This window comes from Mytilus trossulus, chromosome 11, assembly GCF_036588685.1.
Source record: "Mytilus trossulus isolate FHL-02 chromosome 11, PNRI_Mtr1.1.1.hap1, whole genome shotgun sequence".
NCBI classification, from domain to species: Eukaryota; Metazoa; Mollusca; class Bivalvia; order Mytilida; family Mytilidae; genus Mytilus; species Mytilus trossulus.
The window spans coordinates 60,283,514-60,311,013 of record NC_086383.1 but is presented as its reverse complement, the minus strand read 5'-3'; the positions used below and the strand labels follow the sequence as shown (position 1 = coordinate 60,311,013).

The 27,500-nt window shown below is 31.8% G+C and overlaps 1 protein-coding gene across 1 annotated transcript; it reads left to right on the top strand.

The window, feature by feature from the left end:
- Positions 1-540: 540 nt before the first annotated feature.
- LOC134690210 (asialoglycoprotein receptor 1-like) lies at positions 541-25,952 on the top strand. Its single transcript, XM_063550186.1, has 5 exons — positions 541-826; positions 2,137-2,210; positions 24,201-24,300; positions 24,913-25,026; positions 25,945-25,952. Exons 1-5 carry the CDS (start codon positions 541-543, stop codon positions 25,950-25,952), a joined length of 582 nt encoding a protein of 193 aa, XP_063406256.1.
- The last annotated feature ends 1,548 nt before the right edge of the window (positions 25,953-27,500 follow it).

Genomic DNA, 27,500 nt, shown 5'->3' with positions numbered 1-27,500 from the left:
GTTTGCATTTGCAGAATTGAAAGCAGGATATTTGCATGATTTGCAGAAACAAACTGAGAAGATATACGATAGGTTTTATATCATGGTTATGTTAGTACATCTCTGTAGACATGCGATACAACAATGCGATGAATAAGAATATCATCTGAACAAAACTACTCAAACTATATTAATTCAACCCTGTTAGAAAATCTGTTAAGAAACAGACATATTCATGAACGAAATATCGTGATGCAGTTAAAAGTGTATTTTAATGTTTTTAAATTTACATTTCGTATTGCTTTTTTGTTTGGTCATTACGTTTTATGGTGTTGGCCAATATGCAAAAATATTATTGCTACCAAACTGATACTCTTTCAGAAATTAAACTAGCTGTAAAACTAGGTTTGTTACATAAGTAAATGAATATACAAAGTAAGTTGTTTTCGATTCGTTTTGATTTTAACATTTGTTAAAAGGACTGACTGTATGTCCTGAATTTTCATTAGAGCTCGTTTTTTAGAGAGTTATTTTTCTTTTTTTTTAGCATCAGCTTACAAAATGAAATCGGCATCAATGGTCACTCCGTGTATAATGGGAATGGTGATTAACGATGTGTTTGCGCTGCAATGCCTGTCAAACGATTCTAAGACAAAATTGCAGGCAACCAAGAATTTAAAAACTTCCATGGATAGCAGAATACAAAATTATCAAAAAGACATGGAAACTAAAATGAAGAAATTATTTGACGACATGGGATCTATACGAACAGACATGAAAAGTAAAATTAATAAACTGGTTGATGATATTGAATCTGTAGTTCAAAGTTGTCAGAGTGAGAAGATACGTATTTTTAAAAGGTACAATTTACAATGTACCTTAAGGTGGTAAGACATTTATTTGTCTAAATAAAATGTAAGGTTTGTCATTGTATTTCCCTTCTTAAACGTATGCCTTATATAATCTACATATTGAAAATAAATCGTATAAATAACTTACCTTTATACATACACACAAAAATATATGTTGTATATCATTTCGTCTAATCATTAAAGTTATGCATTTATCTATTTATGTTAGATATTGACTAATAATTATGTTTTTAAACTGCATGACCTATGTTGCTGCCTCGTAAAAAAACCAATACAAAATGAATAGATGAAATAATTATGTTACTAAGTAATTCAAGAATGTAGAACTGTACATTCTAAATATGTCTACTTCCATCTGTAATAGTGAAAAGTTGTCATTGGTATTAAGTTGGTCATACACTCACACAAATGGACTGTCCAAAAGACAAACGTTGGTAAATCCGTTATAAAGACATAACCAACCTATCAGAACGTATCTCACCCTATTACATTTATGGGTTGGATGACAGAAAGGGAAGCATAGACTTCATTTTTTTGTTTTAGCTTGTTAAATACATATTATAAAACTTTGATACAGATACTGTTTATGAAAATAGCAAAAATAACTATTTAAGTTTTATACATATTTTGTTATTAACTTTAGTATGATTTCATTGACAATGACCTCTTAAAGATTAATTTATTCAGTTACCAGTAATTAATTTCACCGATCATTACTTAGTTTATTAGCATTTTCAAAAATTTTTGGCATTTAACTTTCACAAATACGTATGAAAAAACGGAGAGGTACGGAATATTTAATTTTATATTTTCTGGTCTATTCATCCTTCAGTTCTTCCGTTATGTTTAAAATATAAAATTAAAGTTTGACTTGGATTAAGTGTTGCACTGACCATGATGTAAATATAATCAAGTGAAGATCATGGTGTCTTACGACCACACTTTCTTGTTGCAAATATTGTAGAGTAGATCTTGGTCAAAGGATCAATTTTAACAGCTAATACATCAAGTTATGTGAATTTTGTTTAAAGGTATTATTTGACCAAGGGAAATAAACAGATGTCATGCCAATTCCATTTCTTGACGATTATGTTTTCAAACGAGCTCAAGTTTGTCCTTGTATAAAAACACAAAGATTAAAATGTGGCTTTTAATTAAACTTTTACAGCTTTTTTCAGTTTAGTAATGCCTTATATTTGACCCGTGTAGTACAATTCATGACAATTTTCGAAATATCCATGCACTTTATTTTAATCTACCAAAAAAAAATGTTTATCTTTTAAAGAAATACAATGGAAAGAATACAAAGGGCATTATTACTTCTATGGAAGGGAACGACTAACTTGGACTAAGGCTGAGGTAAGACTTAATTTGATTTTTTTTCTGAACTTTTAGTATGTTTATTCTGATCACTAGAACCAATCATTAAAAAAACTGTTCTTCTAGGAGGTTCATAAAGGTTACGATGTGCAGAAATGGAAAGTGAAAGGCATAATTTAATTGTCATTTTCATTGAGTTATATTCTTATTTTCACTTTGTATATAAATTAACTCATCATAGATACCAAGATTATATTTTATATTTGCGCCAGACGGGCGTCCAGTCTACAAAAGACTCATCAGTGACGCTCGTATCCAACAAAACTAAAAAGGCAAAACAAGTTCGAAGTTAAAGAGCATTAATGATCAAAATACCCACAAGTTTTGTCAATACAGCCAGGGTAATCTATTCCTGAGGTAGGAAAGCCTTAGTATTTCAAATATTCAAAAGTTTTGTAATCAGTTAATTTATAAATAAGATCATTTCAATGATAATTATGTCAGCATTGACGAACATTCTCTAGAGAATATGTGAATACAAGTTATAAAGCCGTCCCTCATCTTTACACTTATAAGAAAAACCTAGTTCTATGAATAATTATTTTGTAACGTTTACTTTCACTTTTAATTTAACAAAACGTCGCCACGACTGTCATTTTGACTTCATTTCAAGCGAACAACATAGCCACATGGTTTGTATTTGCTATCGATATATTTAGTCTAAAACGCCCAAACTATTTTACTAATAATTGGTCTCATCATTGTAGTGCCAAATTTAAAACAGAAAATGTCTTCAATCATCAATATTTGTTTTGATTACATATATTCTCTTGTGTTGTTAATTGGTCGCTCTTGCAACTGGTGTTCACTTTGATTTATACATTACATCTAACGTCATATGTTCAATTTTTTTCGTTTAATCTTCATGCTCTGTCTTCCGCGTATTTAGACATTTCAAAAAATAACAGTTTGATGATGAATATGTTTCAATATTGGTGTTGTATATAAATATAAAAAAAGTGGTATGAGCGCCAATGAAACAACGCCTCATCCAAGTCCCAATTTATAAAAGTTAACCATTATAGGTCAAGGTTTGTTCTCCAATACGGAGCGAAGGCTTCCATCAAACAGCAAGCAATTAAGGGCACCCATAAAAAATGCACCTTATAGGCGCTTATATAGCATATCTATATAATTACCCATCGTTACTTTTGTATTGGTCATGCATGCGTTACATGTGATTACACGAATCACTTCTTTACAATACTTGACTGAATTATATTAAGTGATTGATTTGTAATTATTATTTCGAAATTACTTATCGGCAGTAAAGGAAAAGTAAATCTGGTATTTGTAATCAAGCCCAAAGAGCTATTTTTGAGTAGTTTTTCTAGTGCATATTTCAAATATCCTGGAAAGGTCTACGTACTCTGATTGCAAAACCGTTAAAAACAATGACGCCAAATGTCATTACCGCTAAAGACGGACAAACTATATGTCCACATTCATTGACAAGCAGTCAGTCAGGAAACAAGACTTCGAACTTCAACAGCAGATGTCATCAATCAGAGTATTGACCAAACCTTAGCACAATATACACACTGGTTTAGTAATTATGGGAAACAAGGTAGATCGTTTAACTGCGTATCGATACAACAGACAATATATACCTGGTTAGATATGCAATGCGGGTATACAGAAATTTATGTGTGTGAAAGTCTTCACTGCAAGTCTAGTTTGTATAAGAAACCACAACAGTTCGAACCAGTTGCTTGGCATGTTTTGAATTTTTATCAGATTTTACGAATCCTCTGATTTTATCCATTTGCATGCCAATTTGCCCATTCACAGCGATTTTTTTTTATTCCCACTTTATTGGCATTATGTTTTCTGGTCTGTGCGTCCGTCCGTGCGTCCCGCTTCAGGTTAAAGTTTTGGTTAAAGTTTTCGGTCGATGTCGTTTTAGTACACATGTTGCCTATAATATAATCTTTCTAATGTTCATGCTACATTAGAAAATGATAGTGAGGATGGGAAATCCGTGTACTGGGTACACATGCTTGTTATACATCTTTTTACATGTTTGATTATAAGCCATCTGTAAAAGTCTTGTAAAATTTTTATTATTTCTTAATAGTTTTTGAGAACTTAAAATGTCAATGATAAAGTAACGAAAAGTCAAAAGAGAACATGTCCCTGCCAAAATTTCGATAGCTTACTGTGGATTCATTTATTTTCGTGGGTATCAATTTTTGTGGATTGAGGAAACCTTGCATATTCGTGGATATTTTATTTCGTGGTTTTGTCAAACTGTGCACACAAAAACAAAGAAAATATGTAATTCGTTGAACATTTAAATTCGTGGTTCACTTGTACCTACGAAACCTACGAAAATTGATATCTAACGAATAATATTGACTCCACAGTATATCTCGAAAACATTCAAATTGACCTAAATATTGGTTTTGTTCTTTTGATTCCTTTATCAATCCCCTATTAATATAAACTAGTGTTTTTTAAAAAGCTTATTATTTTGAAACTGAGAAGCGAACTCCCTTAAAATTAAAAAGAAGTGAATTAATTGTTAAGCCAGGGATACGAAATTTTAAGTTAAGTTCTAATTTAGTTCGACCAGTTATGAAAAGTCGCTACTAGTTGGAACGCACTTGCATGGGTAATCGTTTACGAATTGCGAAATAACATCAAGCCTGATGTTACAACATATAAAGTACCAATTAGTTGCTTTTATAGATTGGAAACTAAATAAGAGCTTTACGTTTTCAAATAAGAAATTGTGACTTTAATGATCGTTCTTAGCCGAAAACAAATACAAAAATCCTCTTAAGGGTCTCGCGGATATGAATCAATATTTTTTTAAATATATGATTTCGCTTCTTTTTTTTTTCTTTAAATGAACTTTATGCTATACTTAATAGAAAAAATAAAAAAAAAATATGGGGTCACCTTTCTTCTGAGCTCACAATCTTTCTGCGAAATTAGCATGTATGTTTGTTAAGTTCCTTGTTTTCTGTTGAACTGATAGGAGAAAAAAAAGGGTAAAATCGAAATAAAAAAAGAACTCAATTACAGAAATCGCTTAAATTTTACAATAGTTTCAATATTTGAAAATAGTAATCAAAAATATAGGTCGCCGATGAGAAAAAAATATCTTTCAATTTGAATGCAAAAAATATGACATTTTTTTTCACCAAAGGGATTTAATTTGGGCTTTTTCATTGATATACACATTTTAAAAGTTATTTGGGACCAAAACAAATTGATTTTTTTGGTTGATTTTTTTTAAATATCATAAAGTGACAACTAATAATGTACTAAATAATATTTGTAATGAAAAAGTATTGTTCAAATTGTTACTGATTTTTTACCCTCGAGCCTCCTTAAATTGTTTTGTTCATCTTTTGTTTTGCCTATATTTGTTATGTTTTCGATATAAGTTTTTATTTTATTTTTTCATATCTATTTGTCTTGAGTATATATTATTTCGGTAATATTTTATGGATAATTATTTTAATGTTTTTTCGGGCTTTTTTCTAAATAAAAGCATTCGCTGACGTCGTGATTGAACAAATCACGACTTGAGTGACCGGTATCGAATATCGGTTTCACGGACAAAGAAGAATACGTTCCACAATTTCTTGCCGAGGCTTTCTTTTCCTCAAAATTGACTTACCGAAGTAGACTACTACTGGTATTTTACAAAAACGAGCAACAAGACGGAAGCCATGTGTGAAGCAGAAGTTGCATACTTTTCCAGAACATATTTTGTGTTGCCAATTCGTTGGTTAAGCCCTGTAGTAGTCACTTCTGAGTTATAATAATTGATATAGTCATTAGCATAAATTAATTATTTTATTAACTTATAAATTTTTGAAATGTCAAATAAGTTCTACGCCGGGGATGAATTATCTTTACTCAGTCTTTTTCATTTTGATTAATTTGATCGTGACGAAACACACGTCTGTGGTTTAAAATGTAAGCCTGGTTTCTATACTAGTCTATTTCTATTTATTGCGGTTTATACTGTTTTGGTTTGCATTTTCGCAGTTTGATGTTTTTTGCTTGTCAATTTTGTTAGACTGTAAATTTGAATGTTCCTTAACTATGTTTCACCTTTCTATCAAACTACAAATACTAAGTATTATCACGCGTAATCTACAAAAACTACCAAACGTTGCAATGTTGTCTGACAAGTTGTATGTTTGTTGCTATTGAAAATATAAATGACTTTTAATGTACTTTGTACTTCCAAAATTTTTGTTTAAGTCACGTGGGCTGCGAATGAATAAATTTATAACTGCTCCTTGTCCTTTTCTCGCACCTACTTTGAAAGATTTTAGGAATCAATTTGTCGGATTTTTTCTTACTATCATCCTTGTTTTCCAATTATTTTAAGTCACAGACCATTCGCAATTCCCTGTAATTGTGTTCTGTTTTCTATACTATTGACGTGAAAACGTTTTATTCATTTGTTTATAGTTAACTTTGAAATAACATAGTTTGAAATGTTTTATAAATAGTTTAAAAAATAAAGTGTGTTTTTTTTTGTTTTTTTTTTGCAGGTAACTGATGTTGGGAATGACAACTTTTAGCATCAAATAAAAGCAATACACATGCTTCCTGAATGTCTTATCCATTACATGAATTAAAAAGAGTTGACCTTATTTGAAACCTACCTGTTGAACATCTGATTTGTCCGCCCACATTCAGTGGACTCCGTTCAGTGATTGAAATTTAGGCTACAATATTTTGTTTACCGATGTACTTATCTCACCAATTGATTCAGAAAGCAAATATCGATTACTGTTTCTATTGCTCTGTATGTCGAATTCAATTCAGAGATTAATAAATGATACATTATAAATAGTGTCTGCTAGGCGGACAATTATTTTTTATGAGTCTATTTAGAGATGAGTTACCTTTAAGACATTGTTCCATCACTTTTTTTCTGGTCTAGTGATTCTTTTGGTTCTTTCCGAAATCTAAACAAGAAAAGATTTGCTATGTTTGCAAATTAAACAACAGTCTTTCATAGACCAAAGTACACTAACAAAAATTCAGCATTATGTTGAGAAAAATAAATTAACGAAAGTCAAATGTGATAGCTAGAAAGCAACATCAACTTTTTATGTATAAATATATAACAGGCACATTAGGAATATGACGAGTTTGAGCATGTGTGTGTTGGTGTGTGTATGTGTTCTTTCAGTCTTTGCCTTCCCAACATAGGTAACTGGTGCAACTGTAAATCAAACTGTAAACAAGAATATTGAAAAATGCACGACAAAAGACACAAAACCTCAAATAACATGTATAAGAACTAGTCTCAAAAATAGCAAACAACGAGTTCAATTTAACAGTCATAAAAAATGTTTTGTGTATAATAAGAAAATAAAATATGAAGAAGCATTGTGTAAAATTCTGTAATAATTCTCCTTTGCAAATAAGTGTCTGCCCTCAGTCGATCTTCACTGCAAAAGTCCGAAAAATTGTCAGGATGATTGCAAAGTTATGCCGAGTCATGTCCTTTTATTGGAAATCTCTTATTTAAGAATTGAATGCTTCTTTTTGTAAATTTATTGGGGTGTAAAAGCGTTGACCGAAGTACATTTTGTATGAAGCGCGGAAGCGCTTCATTCTAAAAATGTACGCACGGTCAACGCTTTTACAACCCTATAAAGTTACAAAAAGAAGCATTCAATACTTATAATTACATTTTTTTAGCTAGGATTATAAAAACACGATTTTCATGAAGTTAAATTTTTAAATTCACCTGTGCACTTTATTGTGGGACCTCGTGTCATCATGAATGATATGTTAATGTCTCATGCAACTGCTTACGGAATAACATGAGATGTACAATTAGCCAATCAGAATAACGTATTATAATGAAACATACATCTAATGTAATAATAACATTATAAACATTGTATTGAAGTTGAAACATTTGGTAAAGCACAGACGCGGCACATTTGGCCTATTGTATTAGAGACTCATTTGGCTGTGGAATTTTATACATGTATTTGATTATGCAGCGTACAGCAAGCACCAGTCAATTAATATTACCGAATTAATATGTCATTCGATAGATTTTTAAAGCGGGTAATGTTGCAGAACATTCATTCTCAAATGTATTTATGACAGCCTATGAAAATTCAGTGAGAGTATTTATATTGTATCTAAATTTAAAACAAAACACACAAGAAGTGATATCTGACCATCATATTTTATTCTGATAAAACACAATTGATTGGTGCATATATATATATATATATATATCAGTCTAAAGATTTGCACAACGGTACTGATATAAGGTGTTATAAAACGAAAATGTTGTTATAAAATCGTGTTGACAAATATTTCGGCTCAACAAATGGCCTTCTTCTTGTGTCACAAGTTTTAACAATACTGATACATAATGTACAAGGTGTGAAAATAGATCAGTGATAATACAGGTAAGTTTTGGTCGATTGATTTTAATCCTGAATATCATAATTTAAACAAAACACTTTAAATCAATATACGTGACTGTGTATATTAACAATAAAAATAAGTGAAAAACAAGACTGTTAGTATTTCTTATTGATGCCGTTTGGGTGATGTACATTAAGTTCCTTTATCCAAAAGCTTTCCCGAACCTTTCGCTGTGTATCACTCCAGTGAATGTTCTGTTCAATCACTAGAATTTTCATGCGGTTAAAGTCATCAAGTTTGTGATCCGACTGTCTGAAGTGCTGAGAGACTGGAAGAAGTGGCTTCTTCGAGATATCACTCCTATGGCCATTGAGGCGTTTGTGGAAAGGCTGCTTTGACTCACCAACATATTGGAGGCCACAAACCGAACATTCTAGTATGTAAATAACATTCATACTTTTGCAGGTAACATTGCAAAATATCTTATAGTTATTTTCGGTTGCCTTACTGTGAAATGTTGACGAATGCTGCATCTGTAAACAGCATTTGCAGCGTTTTTCTCCACACGAACGACATTCTCCAGGAGTACTTCTATTATCAGACACTTCAGCCCGCACTAGTAGGTTCCGCAGACTACTAGGTTGCCTAAAAGCTATCATTGGAGGCTCAGGGAAAATCTTGGACAGTTTGGAATTCTTTTCAACTGATTTCCAATGCTCACGAATGACACCAAAGCTGTTTTTGAGAGATGGGTGATAAGTAAGAACACATGGAGTCCTTTTATTTTTCTTTTTAACTTTGTATTCCAATAGTTCACTCCTCGGAATTGACTCCGCTTTCTGAAAGCTCTTTTTGATATTTCTGTGTTTGTAGCCCCTTTTCTTCAAGCGAGTTTCAAGTTTACGCAGTTGTCTTTTAGTTGTTTCTGTGTTGGAGCATATTCGCTTGACTCTAAGTGCCTGACTGTATGGAATGCTCTTGGTAAGATGAGCAGGATGGCAACTTTTAGGGGACAAATATTGATGAGTGTCAGTAGGCTTAGAATATAAATCTGTAGATATGATGCCCTCTGTGAGCGAACTTGAAGTATCGAGGAAGGCGATTTTGGATTTAGACTTCTCATGAGTAAATTTGATACTATGATGTATGTTGTTGGCATGAGTGATAAAAGTGTCTAAATCCTCGTCGCTTTTGTTCCATTTCATATCCACATCATCTATAAATCTAAACCAGGAAAGCGGTTTTTCGATGGAAGTTTCAAGGAGTTGTTTCTCTTATTTGCCCATAAATATGTTGGCATATGACGGAGCCATTTTGGTGCCCATGGCAGTTCCATTTACTTGCAAATAATGATCTCCATCAAAAGTAAAGTTGTTTTTCTTAAGTACCAGCGTGAGCATTTTGACCAGGCATTCAGTAGGTGGATATTTTACTGGTCTGGAATTCCAAACTTCTTTGCATGCATCGATGCCATCTGCATGTGGAATATTAGTGTAGAGGGAGGTAACATCCATGGAAACAAGAGTCGTGTCGGAGGGGAGTGGGTTTAAGGCCTGCATTTTTCTAAGATAATCGGTTGTATCTTTGATGTGAGATGGTAAGTCTTCAACATGTTGACGAAGATGGAAGTCAACAAATTCCGATATTTTTTCCGTCGGATGATCGTTCGCTGAAACTATAGGTCTTCCTGGGTTATTGGCCTTATGAATTTTAGGTAATAGATAAAATCTGCCCGGTTTTGGGTTTTCTGGTTTCAAATACTCAAGAGTTTTGTCATCGATGAAACCATCGTCATGCATTTCTACCAAACTATTAGTAATATCTCTGCTAAAAGATGTAGTAGGATCAGAGTCTAGTTTTTGGTAGAACCTTGCATCGCTAAGTTGTCGTTCAGCCTCTTGAATATAGGCAGTTTTATCCATGACAACCACTGCACTGCCCTTGTCTGCAGGTTTAATGACGATATTGTTGTTAGATCGTAAGTTTTTCAGTGCAGTCCGTTCTTCATTGGTAAGATTGTCAAAAGGTTTATTGTTATTTTTAGTATTTTTAATAATGTCCGACTTAAAGTTATCAATAAAAGATTCCAAGGTAGCATTTTTGCTCGGTCTAGGGATCCAAGAACTCTTTTTAATAAATTTGTAGTTGTTCTCTACTTCTGAAATTTCTGAGTCCCCATCCGCGCTTATTATGTTATCCTCCTTCGACGCGAAATATTCCTTAATACGTAGACTTCTAGCAAAATTGTCAAGGTCTTCCGACAATTTGGTGTCATTGACAGGAGCAGGTAGAGGACAGAAGTTAAGTCCTCTAGAGAGAAGAGATGTTTCCGATTCCGTTAATTGGTGTTGAGAAAGATTGACCACGATGTTGGAGGGTGAATCAGTCTGTTGAGGTCTACGTTTAAAGCGTCTTATTCGTTTAGTCTTTCTCTCTGATGGTAATGAAGGGTGGGTGTATTCTATGCCATCCCTGCGGAATTTTCGTTTTTGTCTTTCACTTAAGTTGTTGGATTGTATAGTAGTTATGTCCTTGAGACGAGTGTTGATAGCATCACAATTGTCAGATGTTAGATCTCTTTTGCAGCTATTCAAAAGGGTGTTAAACTCGCCAGTGAGAGTTTTGAGATGTCCTTCGCAGTGTTGTTTAAGGAGGACCACTAACCGCTTTGAACAATGGAAGAGGGTTTGGTCCCATCTGCGAAGTAGTGTTTTGGATAAAGAGCCAGGTGCTTGTGGCTTGATCTTGAGTTGTAGTCCGTTAGGAATACGTTCATTAAACTCGTAGTTAATCAAATTAGATAAATGGTGTTCAGTTCTAATTTGTTTTTGTTTAATAGCTCTAAGTTGTTTAAAATAATCATTGATGTTCATGATATAAGAGCTAAAAACTTAAATTTGCTGGGATTATGTGAGTAACATGATACAGGTCATTCAGGGGGAAAATAATGTAAAAGTCTATAAAAAGGACCAACCAGCAAATTTACTATGTACCGGATCGTCTAGAATAGGCGATACTAAGCAGATAAGGAAAAAATTATATCAGTCTAAAGATTTGCACAACGGTACTGATATAAGGTGTTATAAAACGAAAATGTTGTTATAAAATCGTGTTGACAAATATTTCGGCTCAACAAATGGCCTTCTTCTTGTGTCACAAGTTTTAACAATACTGATACATAATGTACAAGGTGTGAAAATAGATCAGTGATAATACAGGTAAGTTTTGGTCGATTGATTTTAATCCTGAATATCATAATTTAAACAAAACACTTTAAATCAATATACGTGACTGTGTATATTAACAATAAAAATAAGTGAAAAACAAGACTGTTAGTATTTCTTATTGATGCCGTTTGGGTGATGTACATTAAGTTCCTTTATCCAAAAGCTTTCCCGAACCTGTCGCTGTGTATCACTCCAGTGAATGTTCTGTTCAATCACTAATATTCATATATTGATTTGTAACATTAAGAACTACAGATGGGTGCACTCCTAACCTGTACAGCAAGTTAACTTGATAACCAGTCATTTGGACTGGTCAAAGTTAACCTGTGACCGAATATAGGACTGCTCTGACCAGTCCTAGGACCAAAATCTAGTTAACTTGAAAAGCGGACTTGGTCCTAGGACTGTTTTTATGTCTGCCAAAAAGTTAACTTGGAAACAAGTCCGCTATTGATATAAGTTAACTTCGAACCAGTCCTGTCATAAAGTTAACATAAGTTAACTTCGGAACCAGTCCTGTCATAAAGTTAACATAAGTTAACTTGGAAACCGGTCCTGCCTCAAAGTTAACTTCTGCTTGGACAAATCCGATCAAAACCAGACCTGTTCCCAAGTTAACTTTTGACTGGTCTGCTCAACACTAAGTTAACTTGTAACCAGGACCGCTCTTCGTTGATTTAAAAAAAAAAAATTAATATCTTTGTTTCGTAGTATAAACATCGAAAATAAAGTAATCTGAAAATTAATACTTCCGTTTTATGGACAGGATTAAATACAAATATTTAAAAATAAGTACGCACAGACCGTAACACAAATTTATCTGTGATCTGACAATCTATCTATTATAAAAACGATCTCGGTTACAATGATAACAGGCACTGGATATACATATATATTCCGAGATCAAATTCAATCATATTATGTATATTTTTGAAAAGAAGCATATTTGATGTTAGGTGTATACGTCCTTGTTAGTTATACATCCTTGAACTATGCAGCCACAATCAGCAATAGTTTAATTCATTTAAATAATGACTACAAATTTTTGTTCGCCTAAATTAAGTGTGCCAGCATGTCCTCTTTTTACTCAAAATACTGATACGTAACAAAATTTCAGTAGTTTTTATACCTCCAGTTGACTTGTACAACAAAATTATTTGACCGCATCCACCAAAACTGACCATATGTGCACTTCAATTTGTAAATCTATATACCCGCATAGTTAATCAGCCATATTTTTTATGTCAGGATTCGATGTATAATACAATCATGGCAATGGACAGCAAAATTGCAATATAATAACAACAAATTTTTTTTCACATAAATTTAGGATACCAGCATGTCCTCATTTTATTCAAAATATTGATACGTAACAAAATTTCAGTAGTTTTTATACCTCCAGTTGACTTGTACAACAAAATTATTTGACCGCATCCACCAAAACTGACCATATGTGCACTTCAATTTGTAAATTTATATACCCGCATAGTTAATCAGCCATATTTTTTATGTCAGGATTCAATGTATAATACAATCATGACAATGGACAGCAAAATTGCAATATAATAACAACAAAAAAATTTTCGCATAAATTTAGGATACCAGCATGTCCTTATTTTATTCAAAATATTGATACGTAACAAAATTTCAGTAGTTTTGATACCTCCAGCTGATTTGTACAACAAAATTATTTGACCGCATCCACCAAAACTGACCATATGTGAACTTTAAATTGTAAATCTATATTCCAGCATAGTAAATCAACCTTATTTTTAATGTCAGGATTCAATGTATAATAGAATCATGACAATGGACAGCAAAATTGCAATATAATAACAAAAAAAAAAAATTCGCATAAATTTAGGATACCAGCATGTCCTTATTTTATTCAAAATATTGATACGTAACAAAATTTCAGTAGTTTTGATACCTCCAGCTGATTTGTACAACAAAATTATTTGACCGCATCCACCAAAACTGACCATATGTGAACTTTAAATTGTAAATCTATATTCCAGCATAGTAAATCAGCCTTATTTTTAATGTCAGGATTCAATGTATAATACAATCATGACAATGGACAGCAATATTGCAATATAATAACAACAAATTTTTGTTCACATAAATTTAGAATTCCAGCATGTCCTCATTTTATTCAAAATACTGATACGTAACAAAATTTCAGTAGTTTTTATACCTCCAGTTGACTTGTACAACAAAATTATTTGACCGCATCCACCAAAACTGACCATATGTGCACTTCAATTTGTAAATCTATATACCCGCATAGTTAATCAGCCATATTTTTTATGTCAGGATTCAATGTATAATACAATCATGACAATGGACAGCAAAATTGCAATATAATAACAACAAATTTTTTTTCACATAAATTTAGGATACCAGCATGTCCTCATTTTATTCAAAATATTGATACGTAACAAAATTTCAGTAGTTTTTATACCTCCAGTTGACTTGTACGACAAAATTATTTGACTGCATCCACCAAAACTGACCATATGTGCACTTTAATTTGTTAATCTATATACCAGCATAGTTAATCAGCCATATTTTTTATGCCAGAATCAATGTATAATACAATCATGACAATGGACAGCAATATTGCAATATAATAACAACAAATTTTTGTTCACATCAATTTAGGATATACCAGCATGTACGTCCTCATTTTATTCAAAATATTGATACGTAACAAAATTTCAGTAGTTTTGATACCTCCAGCTGACTTGTACAACTAAATTGTTTGACTGCATCCCCTAAAACTGACCATATGTGCACTTTTATTTGTAAATTTATATGCCAGCATAGTAAATCAGCCATATTTTTTATGTCAGGATTCAATGTATAATACAATCATGACAATGGACAGCAAAATTGCAATATAATAACAAAAAATGTTGGTTCGCATAAATTTAGGATACCAGCATGTCCTCATTTAATTCAAAATATTGATACGTAACAAAATTTCAGTAGTTTTGATACCTCCAGTTGACTTGTACAACAAAATTATTTGAACGCATCTACCAAAACTGACCATATGTGCACTTTAATTTGTAAATCTATATACCCGCATAGTAAATCAGCCATATTTTTTATGTCAGGATTCAATGTATAATCCAATCATGAAAATGGACAGCAAAATTGCAATATAATAACAAAAAAAAATTTTTCACATAAATTTAGGATACCAGCATGTCCTCATTTTATTCAAAATATTGATACATAACAAAATTTCAGTAGTTTTTATACCTCCAGTTGACTTGTACGACAAAATTATTTGACCGCATCCACCAAAACTGACCATATGTGCACTTTAATTTGTAAATCTATATACCAGCATAGTTAATCAGCCATATTTTTTATGCCAGAATCAATGTATAATACAATCATGACAATGGACAGCAAAATTGCAATATAATAACAAAAAAAAAATTTTCGCATAAATTTAGGATACCAGCATGTCCTTATTTTATTCAAAATGTTGATACGTAACATAATTTCAGTAGTTTTGATACCTCCAGCTGATTTGTACAACAAAATTATTTGACCGCATCCACCAAAACTGACCATATGTGAACTTTAAATTGTAAATCTATATTCCAGCATAGTAAATCAACCTTATTTTTAATGTCAGGATTCAATGTATAATAGAATCATGACAGTGGACAGCAAAATTGCAATATAATAACAAAACAAAAAATTTCGCATAAATTTAGGATACTAGCATGTCCTTATTTTTTTCAAAATATTGATACGTAACAAAATTTCAGTAGTTTTGATACCTCCAGCTGATTTGTACAACAAAATTATTTGACCGCATCCACCAAAACTGACCATATGTGAACTTTAAATTGTAAATCTATATTCCAGCATAGTAAATCAGCCTTATTTTTAATGTCAGGATTCAATGTATAATACAATCATGACAATGGACAGCAATATTGCAATATAATAACAACAAATTTTTGTTCACATAAATTAGAATTCCAGCATGTCCTCATTTTATTCAAAATATTGATACGTAACAAAATTTCAGTAGTTTTGATACCTCCTGCTGACTTGTACAACAAAATTATTTGACCGCATCCACCAAAACTGACCATATGTGAACTTTAAATTGTAAATCTATATTCCAGCATAGTAAATCAGCCTTATTTTTAATGTCAGGATTCAATGTATAATACAATCATGACAATGGACAGCAATATTGCAATATAATAACAACAAATTTTGGTTCGCATAAATTTAGGATACCAGCATGTCCTCATTTTATTCAAAATATTGATACGTAACAAACTTTCAGTAGTTTTGATACCTCCAGCTGACTTGCACAACAAAATTATTTGACCGCATCCACCAAAACTGACCATATGTGAACTTTAAATTGTAAATCTATATTCCAGCATAGTAAACCAGCCTTATTTTTAATGTCAGGATTTAATGTATAATACAATCATGACAATGGACAGCAATATTGCAATATAATAACAACAAATTTTTGTTCGCATAAATTTAGGATACCAGCATGTCCTCATTTTATTCAAAATATTGATACGTAACAAAATTTCAGTAGTTTCGATACCTCCAGCTGACTTGTACAACAAAATTATTTGACCGCATTACCAAAACTGACCATATGTGCACTTTAATTTGTAAATCTATATACACCATGACGTACCCGCATAGTATTAATCAGCCATATTTTTTATGTCAGGAAGCAATGTATAATATAATCATGACAATGGACAGCAATATTGCAATTTAATAACAACAAATTTTTTTTCGCATAAATTTAGAATACCAGCGTGTCCTCCTTTTATTCAAAATATTGATACGTAACAAAATTTCAGTAGTTTTAATATAGGTTCTCATGCTGACTTGGAAAACACAATTAGTTGACCAAAACTGATCAAATGTGCACTTTTATTTGCAAATCTATATACCCGCATACCATTGTACCGAGCGTGTTAATGTCTTCTCCTGGTGCTCCTGTTCACATTTTAGTAGGACAATAAACGTACACGTAATCCATTATATTGGAAAACAATTAATGCAAAAAATATTCTGATTAAATTGAGAATGTCAGAATTTCATCTCTTTATTCATAATAACAGTCAGATCATATATAGGAGTTCATGATGGTGTACGTGTAAAACAAAACTAGTATGCCACATCATCAAAGTACCAACACTGACATGTCTGAATTCATTTGTACTGTTTACAATGATTTAATAAAAAAAAGTATACGAGGTTCTCTTCTTGGAATCTATTGTCGGTTGATTGATTTTGTTTATAGTTAAACTTAAACGTCAAGTGGCAACTATTTCATTAGAGTGCGCATTGAGTATAATTTTAGGACGTCCCATATCTCTCGATAAATCTGACGAATTTGACGAGAATGTTGATAGTTTTACCACACCGTATGCTTACGGACACTGTACAATTTCTGTTAGAATATTCTGCGGGAAATAGAATAGTAAATCCAATGCATACAAGTTGAATATCAATGAAATATCCATGCAAGTATAAACTTATGCATAAAGTAAAATTTAGGAAGGGACAGGTAAACAACGGGGATAGAAGTAACGTAGACAATGTTGCCGATATCCCGTGATATAAGAATATTGTTCCGATGCGTTGGATAACCTTTCTCTCCGCCTTCTAATAAAAAAAACTCTGTGTGATCGTATAGCCATTTTTTTATTTATATAAGAATACATGTATATCAAATAAAAGAGAGCATTTGTATAATATCTAGTAGAGTCTAGCGAGTAAATAATAAATGATATCTGTGGAAAAACAATGCGAATGTTGTTTACATATTTTAATCATGCGGAAAGCTCAAGGCTGATATGAAAACTCTTATAACGATAATCTGTCATAAGCAGACCTGTCCTCAGGTCTGGTCAATAGCAGACTTGTCTACAGGTCTGGTCAAAAGCAGACCTGTCCTCAGGTCTGGTCAGGAGCTGACCTGTCCACAGGTCTGGTCTGAGCCGGCAGACCTGTCCTCAGGTCTGGTCCAAAGCAGACTTGTCCACAGGTCTGGTCTGGGGCAGACCTGTCCTCAGGACTGGTCAAAAGCAGACTTGTCCACAGGTCTGGTCTGGAGCAGACTTGTCGATAGGTCTGCAGCAATATTTTCAAAAGTAAGAAATGAATAAATTCCACTTGTAGTTTTTGTCTATCTGATGAGTTAAGCCTTTTTCAACTGATTTTTATTGTTCGTTCTTATGTTGTACTGTTATACCACTGTCCCAGGTTAGGAGAGGGTTGGGATCCCGCTAACATGTGCAACCCTGCCACATTATTTATGTATAAGCCTGTCCCAAGTCAGGATACTATAATTCAGTGGTTGTCGTTTGTTTATGTGTTACATATTTGTTTTTCGTTAATTTTTTTACATAAAGGAGGCCGTTATTTTTCTCGTTTGAATTGTTTTACATTATCTTATCAGGGCCAATAATAGCTGACTATGCGGTATGGGCTTTGCTCATTGTTGAAGGCCGTATAGTGACCTATAGTTGTTAATGTTTGTGTCATTTTGGTCTTTTGTGGATAGTTGTCTAATTGGCAATCATACAACATCTTCTTTTTTATATACATCATCAAGAAAGAAAAATACTATAATTCCACATTTTTACTTCTTCTTTTTAGTTTTATTTATAAAGCTAAAATTCACAGTTGTTTCAAATTTCGAGATTTAAGATTTTAAAGATTTTATTGTAAAGCAACTCTCACACACACATATATGTAACCTAAGGTAAATATGCAATAATAAACATGATCTATAATACAAAAGGTAAAATTTCAAATAAAAAAACAAAAACTCTTTGACACTGAACACTTGTATTATAGTATCATTTCTCTTCGTACTAATTGTATTATTTATGAAAGAGATCAATAAAGTTGTTGTTTTTTCCATAATGAAAGGTCTATTTCAGGCAGATCTTTGCAATCACGTAGCCTACTGAAAATATGAAAGACCTTTTGAAAAAAAAATTACTAAACTTCTTAAAAGATTTTTTAAGCATTGTTTGAAAATATCCATGTTGTAAATTTGGTTTTGATAGTACATTTGTGTAAGTCATCAGTATTGTACATTGTAACTAACCAGGCATAACACAAAGTCATTTATATATTTCACAAAGTATATGTGAAATATATTCGAATATTAATAGGATTTTATAGATTTTATTTCTCTAAATGCTCGATCAAGACACATCCTATTGGATGCGTGGTACTTTCGGGTTGCTGTTTCGTTGACCAAAATCTATAAATCATAATTTCGTTTGTAAATGCAAAACACTGCACGAAAATTCTGATGGTGTAACTTTGACAGCCAAAATATCTCCCATATTTACTTGTGCACACAAACATATTTACAGGCATTCAAACACTTAACATGTATGTATTTTCAAATAAGTTGTAGACCTCTTTCTTATTAGGAGGCAGACAAAATCAAATGGATCATCAAGCAAATGGACAGCTGACTTGAAACATGCATTTTCAAATGTACAAAATGCTGAATTGAACTTGGTTTTATAGTGCTTAACATGTCAGTTGTAGCACAGTCGCTTCATTCACTCCGATGAATAAACGAAAAAGACAGAATAGGTAAAATTGTCATAAAATGGGGAGGATATAGAAGTCATCGCCGTGTCACAATCTCAATTAAAACAAAAACAAATAAATATTTAACTAAGAAGCAAAAAATGCATAAATAAAAATATTTGCATTTTAAATCAACCTATAAAGGATTGAAAAAATTGAAGTCATGTGACTGAATGGCACGGTTCACATCAATTCTAATGTAGATTCGCGTGTTTGACGTCTAAGTGTAAACGTGACACAGGAAATATATAAAATAATTGTGTCGTTCAAAGTATTTTCAAAATTATAATTGAACAATAACGTAATGGTATTGTAGGTACCAAACAAACAAAAAAAAATCACATTTACATACCACAACAGCAAAAATAAAAGATAATAATAACAACACATTGGCTGTATGTATAAGTATCGAGCCACATCAAATGGATATCACTGAAGATAGAGCAAACAATAAAAGTAATACTACAAATGTACTAATAATAGAACAAAGACAAATTAAAGAACAATATAACACGCTATTAAGATGATAAACAACGTCAATATGCATAAAATATACACCAATACCATCATGTATTATCTGTAAATTTGATATGGAATACCCCCCGGTATTTATCAACACGTTCTTGGTGCTCTTCGATGATCTTTTTTATACGTACTTTGGCATACCTCCTTGTTCATCAACCTTTTGCTCAGACGCTTGTGATGTTTTACAAAGTCTGAGTAGGAGCTGCAATCTCGTGAATATCGATTAAGATTGAAATGTAAATCCCGTTCGCAAGTGACGTTGGTATATTGCTACGAAGCTTGGGAAATTGATAATTTCCAAATTAGAATCGTCTCGTTTTTCAAAGATTTTCTGTATGTCAAATTCAATGTGAAAGTCTATAAATGAGGCGGGAAAAGCCGTGTCTATTGTTTCCTTTATTTCTAGTTCTGAGGCATATATTCAGATGTTCGGATTGTTAATAGAAGGAACATCATGAATAAATTATAATTTCACGTGCCCCTTAATATACTTGGTTAAATGAGGTCGGTTGGTATGTTCTGATTACATATTTTTGCTTGATAAAACAGCAACTTTTTTACTTAATAAAAACATCTTTATGACGTTTCTGGTATGAAACAAACAAAGTTATATGCATGTTAATCTTTAAAATACAAACGTCAAATGATACAGTCAAGACGAATATGTGTAAAACAACTTTTACTTCCCTAAACATTTCTGAGAATCGTATGACATACAATACTGATGGTGTAATACATGTAGAGTCGACAGATGGTAAATTATCGATTTATTTCTAAACGTTTTGAAGGAAGGTTCTTTATATTCTGCTGTTTGCATTGTATAATGGAATACAGAATATTTGCAGAGACATACTGTACTGTTGAGATATTCGGTAAGTTTTTTAACAAATTTGCTTTTTCTTATAATTAAGTTATGTGCTTATGTGGCAGACACAAACAAATTGTACATGTAATATAAATAAAACGATCTGGTATAAGTGCCAATGAGACAACTCTTCATTCAAGTCTCAATATTTTCAAGTTGACAATCATGTTCACATATACTTTCATCTTTGGTTTTAACTAAGAATGACTATTAGAGTTTTTGAATTTAGAGTGAGTTAAAATTTATGTTTTTGTTTGAGGTACATTATGACGTATTCTTTTCCAAACAATCTGTTTGTTCTTTCAATTGAGTTACTAGTTTTGATTGTTATAACAAGTCTTGACGATTTGTTTGGATTTTCGTAAGCCTTGCATTTGGTTTAAACAACTGTAAATAGTGAAATACCGATCTCCGAGAAAAATTGTAAACGGAAAGTCCGTAATCAAACAGCAAAATCAAAAGCTCGAATACAGCAAATAAGTGGATAATATTTGTCAAATTCCTGACTTGGTACTGGTATTTTTATATGTACAAAATAGTAGAGTAGACCTGGTTTAAAAGGTATATAAACCTCTCAAAGGTATGACAGTCGGATCAACTTTCATTTTAGTGACAACGACATGAAAGAAGTGTGAACAAAACAAACATACATAGTTATCAAAAATACATGTAGAGATACATCATTAAACATTGTGTTATTATCTTAATCAACATAAACACAAACAATTATGTAACAAAGAAACACAACAAGACGTACTATTTAAGCACATAAGGGAATATGAAAGACAAGATTACAAAATTTATCAATAAAATATTGTTGCTTAAATGTACAATGTATTTTTAATTGTAAAATGCACAAATTTCATCGTGGACAGATTCAACAAGTGTAGAACAACAACTTTAAGTTGGCAATAGAAAATATTATATGTTATGTCTGGTATTACGGTTATAACCAGTATTGAACTTAAACTTGTTTAGTGTTACTCAATGTACAGTTCATACTGCACATTGGGTTTCCTTTGCGTCGTCTTTGTTACGCAATTTAATGACAAAATGTGCATGTTAAACATTCACTGTGTATAATTTTCGCTGAATGGGAAAATACACCCGAAAAAAACGTATTGGATTGTTAAATATTTCGAATAAAATATAAATGTTTTTAATTGTCAGATAATTGAAAACATGTATCTACGTGTACTACAACTCGAAATACACATATTCAGAGATCTTTCAATAATCATTTTAATCATGTTGATTGTGCCATGGTAAAAATTAAGTTTTGAATTAAGGTGGTGCCAGTACAAAATACAAATTTAAAGAATATAAGTGTAAATATCCGTTAAAATGTAATTTGCTTTATTTCTTACACATTATTTTGATCTACTTATCATCAAAAAAGATATGCAAATGTAATTTTACCTTCATGATCAAATGAGCATAATGGGTGTTCGTATACATTTCATATAATCTCTACAATTAGCTGCTTTATATGTTCAAACAGAACAGCTGTAAATCTATGAATAAATAGGGAAATGTTCGCCAGTCAAATGTTCGCGTGGCTGTAGTTGTCCAGAACAAAGCACAAAATATACACAGTGGAAAATAGTCCGATATATACGGTATATCATTTATAATAAATCATTCCAAATTGGGTTAGTCTTTATACATCAAAATTCTAACCACCAAAATGATACTCTTTATTTAGAATCTGCTTAAACAAAATGGGCTTACTGTCAATGATTATTCTGTGTATAATCGGAATGGTATTCAAAGAGGTGATTGCGCTACCATGCCTGTCCAATGACTCAAAGACGAAATTTGATGCAACCAGAAAAGCATTGACAGATTTACAAACTTCCATTAATAACAGAGTTTCACATTTACAAACCGATATGAAAAATAAAATGAAGAAACTAGATGACCAAATGGGACATTTGCAAACGGACATGGAAAATAGAATAACGAAATTAGATGAGGGAATGGGATCTTTAGTTTCAGATTTTCAAAGTGAGTAAATAAAAGTATTTGTGTATTTTGAGATTTAAAAACACTTCTTCACTAATTGATAATTAAAATTGTTTCTTTTCATTTCATTTATTAAACTGTTGCATTTTTAGCATATTTTAAACCAAAGCGTACAGAATGATCGAATCTGTATTATAAAAATAAAAGTTAAATAGCAAAACTACTGAACTTTCGTCGGAAAATGGAAAGACCCTTATACCATATTATAAGTTCTTAATATATTAATACGTCAAGCAATAAATAAACTATTGTAAAAGCAAATGTGTCCCTACAATTTCTTTTTCGGATTCGATTTGTATTTAATTTTTAAACATTTTATTCATCAGATCTTAAATCAACTCAAAAGAGATGTAAAAACTGTTATGTGTATGCCAGATGCGACTTCGTCCTTAATAATATAAAAAAGAAGATGTGGTATGATTGCCAGTGAGACAACTATTCACAAACAATAAATAAACTATTGTAAAAGCAAATGTGTCCCTACAATTTCTTTTTCGGATTCGATTTGTATTTAATTTTTAAACATTTTATTCATCAGATCTTTAATCAACTCAAAAGAGATGTAAAAACTGTAATGTGTATGCCAGATGCGACTTCGTCCTAAATAATATAAAAAAGAAGATGTGGTATGATTGCCAGTGAGACAACTATTCACAAAAGACCAAAATGACACAAACGTTTATTTTGGACTTAGTGATATGCAAACATTTTGTTTAAAAAAGGCATTAAAGAACGTTATTGAAGTTTGTTTATGTGTGGACAGTTGTCTAACAGCGTCTTTTGAGTGAAATAATGAACATTAATCAACTCAAGTAGCATTAATTATCACTGACACACTTGCAATTTTTAAACTTAATCATACTTAAAAAATATAGAATACCTTCATATGCAGTATGATACTCTTTATAGATAATGATATAATTTAGAATATGTTTTTTTTTTCTATTAAGAAAAACAATGGCGAAAATACAACGGACATTGTTACTACTTTGGAAGCGAAGCGCTTACCTGGTTTAAGTCTGAGGTGAGATTTTTTATAGATGTACTTACAACTTTTGGTCCAATAACAAAAACGATATAATCTTCAAAAACACATTTTGAAATACGTGAATATCAGTTAACTAATAAAGTGATGAAGAACTGATAACATCGCGTATAGCTTTGGATTGTCATTCAACCGTTGATCCACATTTCTGTAGAGCGAGTAGTTAGGATCCTAACTTTGAATCGACATCAACCGAGAGTATCCTGTAACAAGTCGTTTGCTTTGATATATTACATTTTCTATTTATTTAATTTCTATTATCATTGCATTTTAAGCAACGATGCAGGCAGATTGGAGGACATTTAGCAAAAATAGACGACGAGGCAGAAAACAAATGGATAATGGATAACAGAACAGGTAAAAATAAGGCCTTTGGTTAAGAAAACCAAAGACGAACATAATAAGGAAGATTTGCATAAACTTTGAAAAACTTTTTGGTCGTTTTAAAAAAACATGTTAGAAAATCATACAGAAAACTTTATAAATATTACAAAAACGAACATATCTAGAATTTAAGATAAAGCGCTAACAAAATATAATTGCCAATAGGCAATAGAATTATCGAAAAATTCTAAAATTTCGATTTGTAAGAATATAAGGTTATCTCACGTAGGGAAAGTAATTTTATAATAAATGTGGCTATTCTTTTTCGGTCCCATTTTCTCGTAATAGCTCTTTGAAATTACAAATTATTGTTATACATCCATGGCTTTCAAATTGTTATGTTTGAACAATTTGTGCTAACGTATCTCAAACTGTTTTGAAAGATACATCATGTGCATGTTTATAATTAAACACTTCGTTCAATACAATATAGTTTGGGATTTTTCATCTAATGTTGCCAACATAATTTTATCAAAGATTGGTTTTATATAAATAATGACATGTTCGAAATTGTGTTTGAACGCTCCCCTGAATAGGTTTTGTTGGAGACAAACATACTTATTATTTCATACCATTTCAGAGATATGTATGATTTAATTTCAGTACAAAATCATTTATGGATGGGACTAACAGACCTAAAGGAAGGAGAATACCGATGGAGTTATGATCAGACCATAGCAAAATATAAACCATGGTTTAGTGGATGGGGAGGTAAAGGTACATCTTATAACTGTGGATTGATGTATAACTCCGATACTTGGCTAGACTATACTTGCACGAGTACATACCCATATGTATGTGAAAGTCATATCTGTAAGTACTAATGGTATCAAAACTAAACAAAAATTCAATCCTTTCAAATCTAAGTAAACATAATGTATCTTAACAATAGGAATAGCTGAGAGGAAGTTTTGCGGTATTATACGACGTCCATTTTTTAAAACGTTAAACGTATTTAGGGAAATGTTTTATATTTATTTAAATTTGAATAAATATTTCACTGAGGATACGTTATATAACGTATCTTAAATGACAATTCACTTGTTTTATTTTCATATTTAGAAGGATAAGTATATGTCGTATTTATTTGATTTCTGTGTATCTTTTGTTTATCTTATTTTTGTTCAGTCTGTGATTCCTGTTTTCATTTTTTCCTTGGACTGTGTTAACTGTAGGTATTTTGTCTTTGGCTCTTTTGTGCTGTTTTCCATTTTGTTATCAATATATTTAACATGTTTACGTTAGCTACATTTTTGTTGCAACTCAATATGCATCACTTTGAGAAGGTTACTCCAATCGAAGGAAAACTTAAAATAACTGTGTTACTTGGACCAAACTTGAAATTTTGACATTTTTTTTTTCAATTTGGATTTGTTTTGTTCCTTTGCTAATTTTTACCATGAGCTTTTTTTGGTTGTATAATTTTAAATTCATTTTCAACTACAATAAGCATGATGAGGTTGTTCGAGTTAAATGAGGAACTCAAATCAATTACAAAAGAATAATTGTTGTGTTATTTTCATAATGATAGCCTTTGTTTGTAAAGTTAATGGTGCATGGACACTGCATGCACACAGTCTCGCTCAATATTAACATGATTTTAGAAATTTACATTTTGTTTTTTTTATTTTCCAGGTTACTGATGTTTAAAATTAAGACTTATAACAGCACTTAATAAAGAGAACAATCATTCAGGCTAACAAATGTCTTATTCATTGCTTTCTTATGTATTGTCAAAAGGAGTAAACTTGATTTACTTATTCTAAACATTCACAAAACAAAATAATACAACATTCCATCTCTAGATTACTGGACTTTACATGTTAGGGCGCTCTCCACTCACATATTCTCTAAACATTGCAGCTGTTACAACAAAAGACTTGTAGACTCAAAAAAATAAACAAGCCGATGCGTCCCTGAAATACCGTTTCAAAGTTGGTACATAAAATGTTCAGTGTCATGTACTAATAGTTATTTTGGTCTTTGTTACACGATTGCTTTAATTGATTTTGATGAGTAATAGTTTTCAGTTACTGCAAATTGTGTATGGTGGGTACTTTGTTTCTTAAAAATTTTCTTTTGCTGCAATGCAAATATATCAGGTCGTTAGTTTTTTCTTGTTTAAATTGCAATTGAGAATGGAAATGGGGAATGTGTCCAAGAGACAACAATCCAACCATATAACAGTCAACAGCAGAAGGTCGAAAAATAGGTATTCAATTGGTCTTTTTTTGAAATGTCGGAACTTTTATAACTTTGCAATTCATTATGGTGTTTGTTCAACGGTGCTGCTTCAAAATGTATTGGTCTCCGTTGAAAAAATGTCTCATTGGCAATCATTCCACTTCTGCCGATGAGACATTTATCTCAAGTGAATGACTAGCTTAATTTCAACGCGTTATTCTTATGTTACACAGCTACGGTGACCTACATAGAGCATACTCTTACATTTATGTAAACCAGGCCTCACGGTCATAAAACTTTCGAGTATGATTTTTGCACTCAGACTCAAAAATCAACCAATCAAATTGCTGGATTTCATGTTTCGAGCATGATTTTTGTGCTCTGAGCACTGAGCAAAGTTTTATGCCTTCAAGGCCCGTTCTCCACGAATCAATGCCAAACAAAGAGACCTTGGTATCACTGTTTATGCATATTAATTGACTCTTATCAATGAATTTTAAAATATAAAAATAAGAATATTTTTTTGACAAAAATTATATGTTCTTCTTAATGAAAAGTAACAATTGTATAAGGACAATAATAGTGCATTGACTTGACATATCAACGATATAAGAATGAGGCTTAGAAACGGGGAAAAGTGAGGCTGTGCCGAGCTATTTCCCCGTTTCGGGCCGAATCCTTATATCGTTGATATGTCAAGTCAATGCACTATTATTGTCTTTATACTGCAATCTAAAACAACATTTTCAATGGTTGTTTAATGCGTTAAAGTTATTTATTTGATTTAAATATTGGGGAAAATCCCCTTTAAAAAGGCCTCATATCATGCTCGCGGAGAAATATACAACACAATGAAATGTACATATTTACCTGTTGAAACTCACACTCGAAGGTGAACGAAATCGTTTGAGTATGGACTTAAATATCACCATAAGCATTAAACATAATGATTAATAGGTTACAAGAAAAAAAAATAACAGATGAAATATGTTTTTCCAATAATTGCA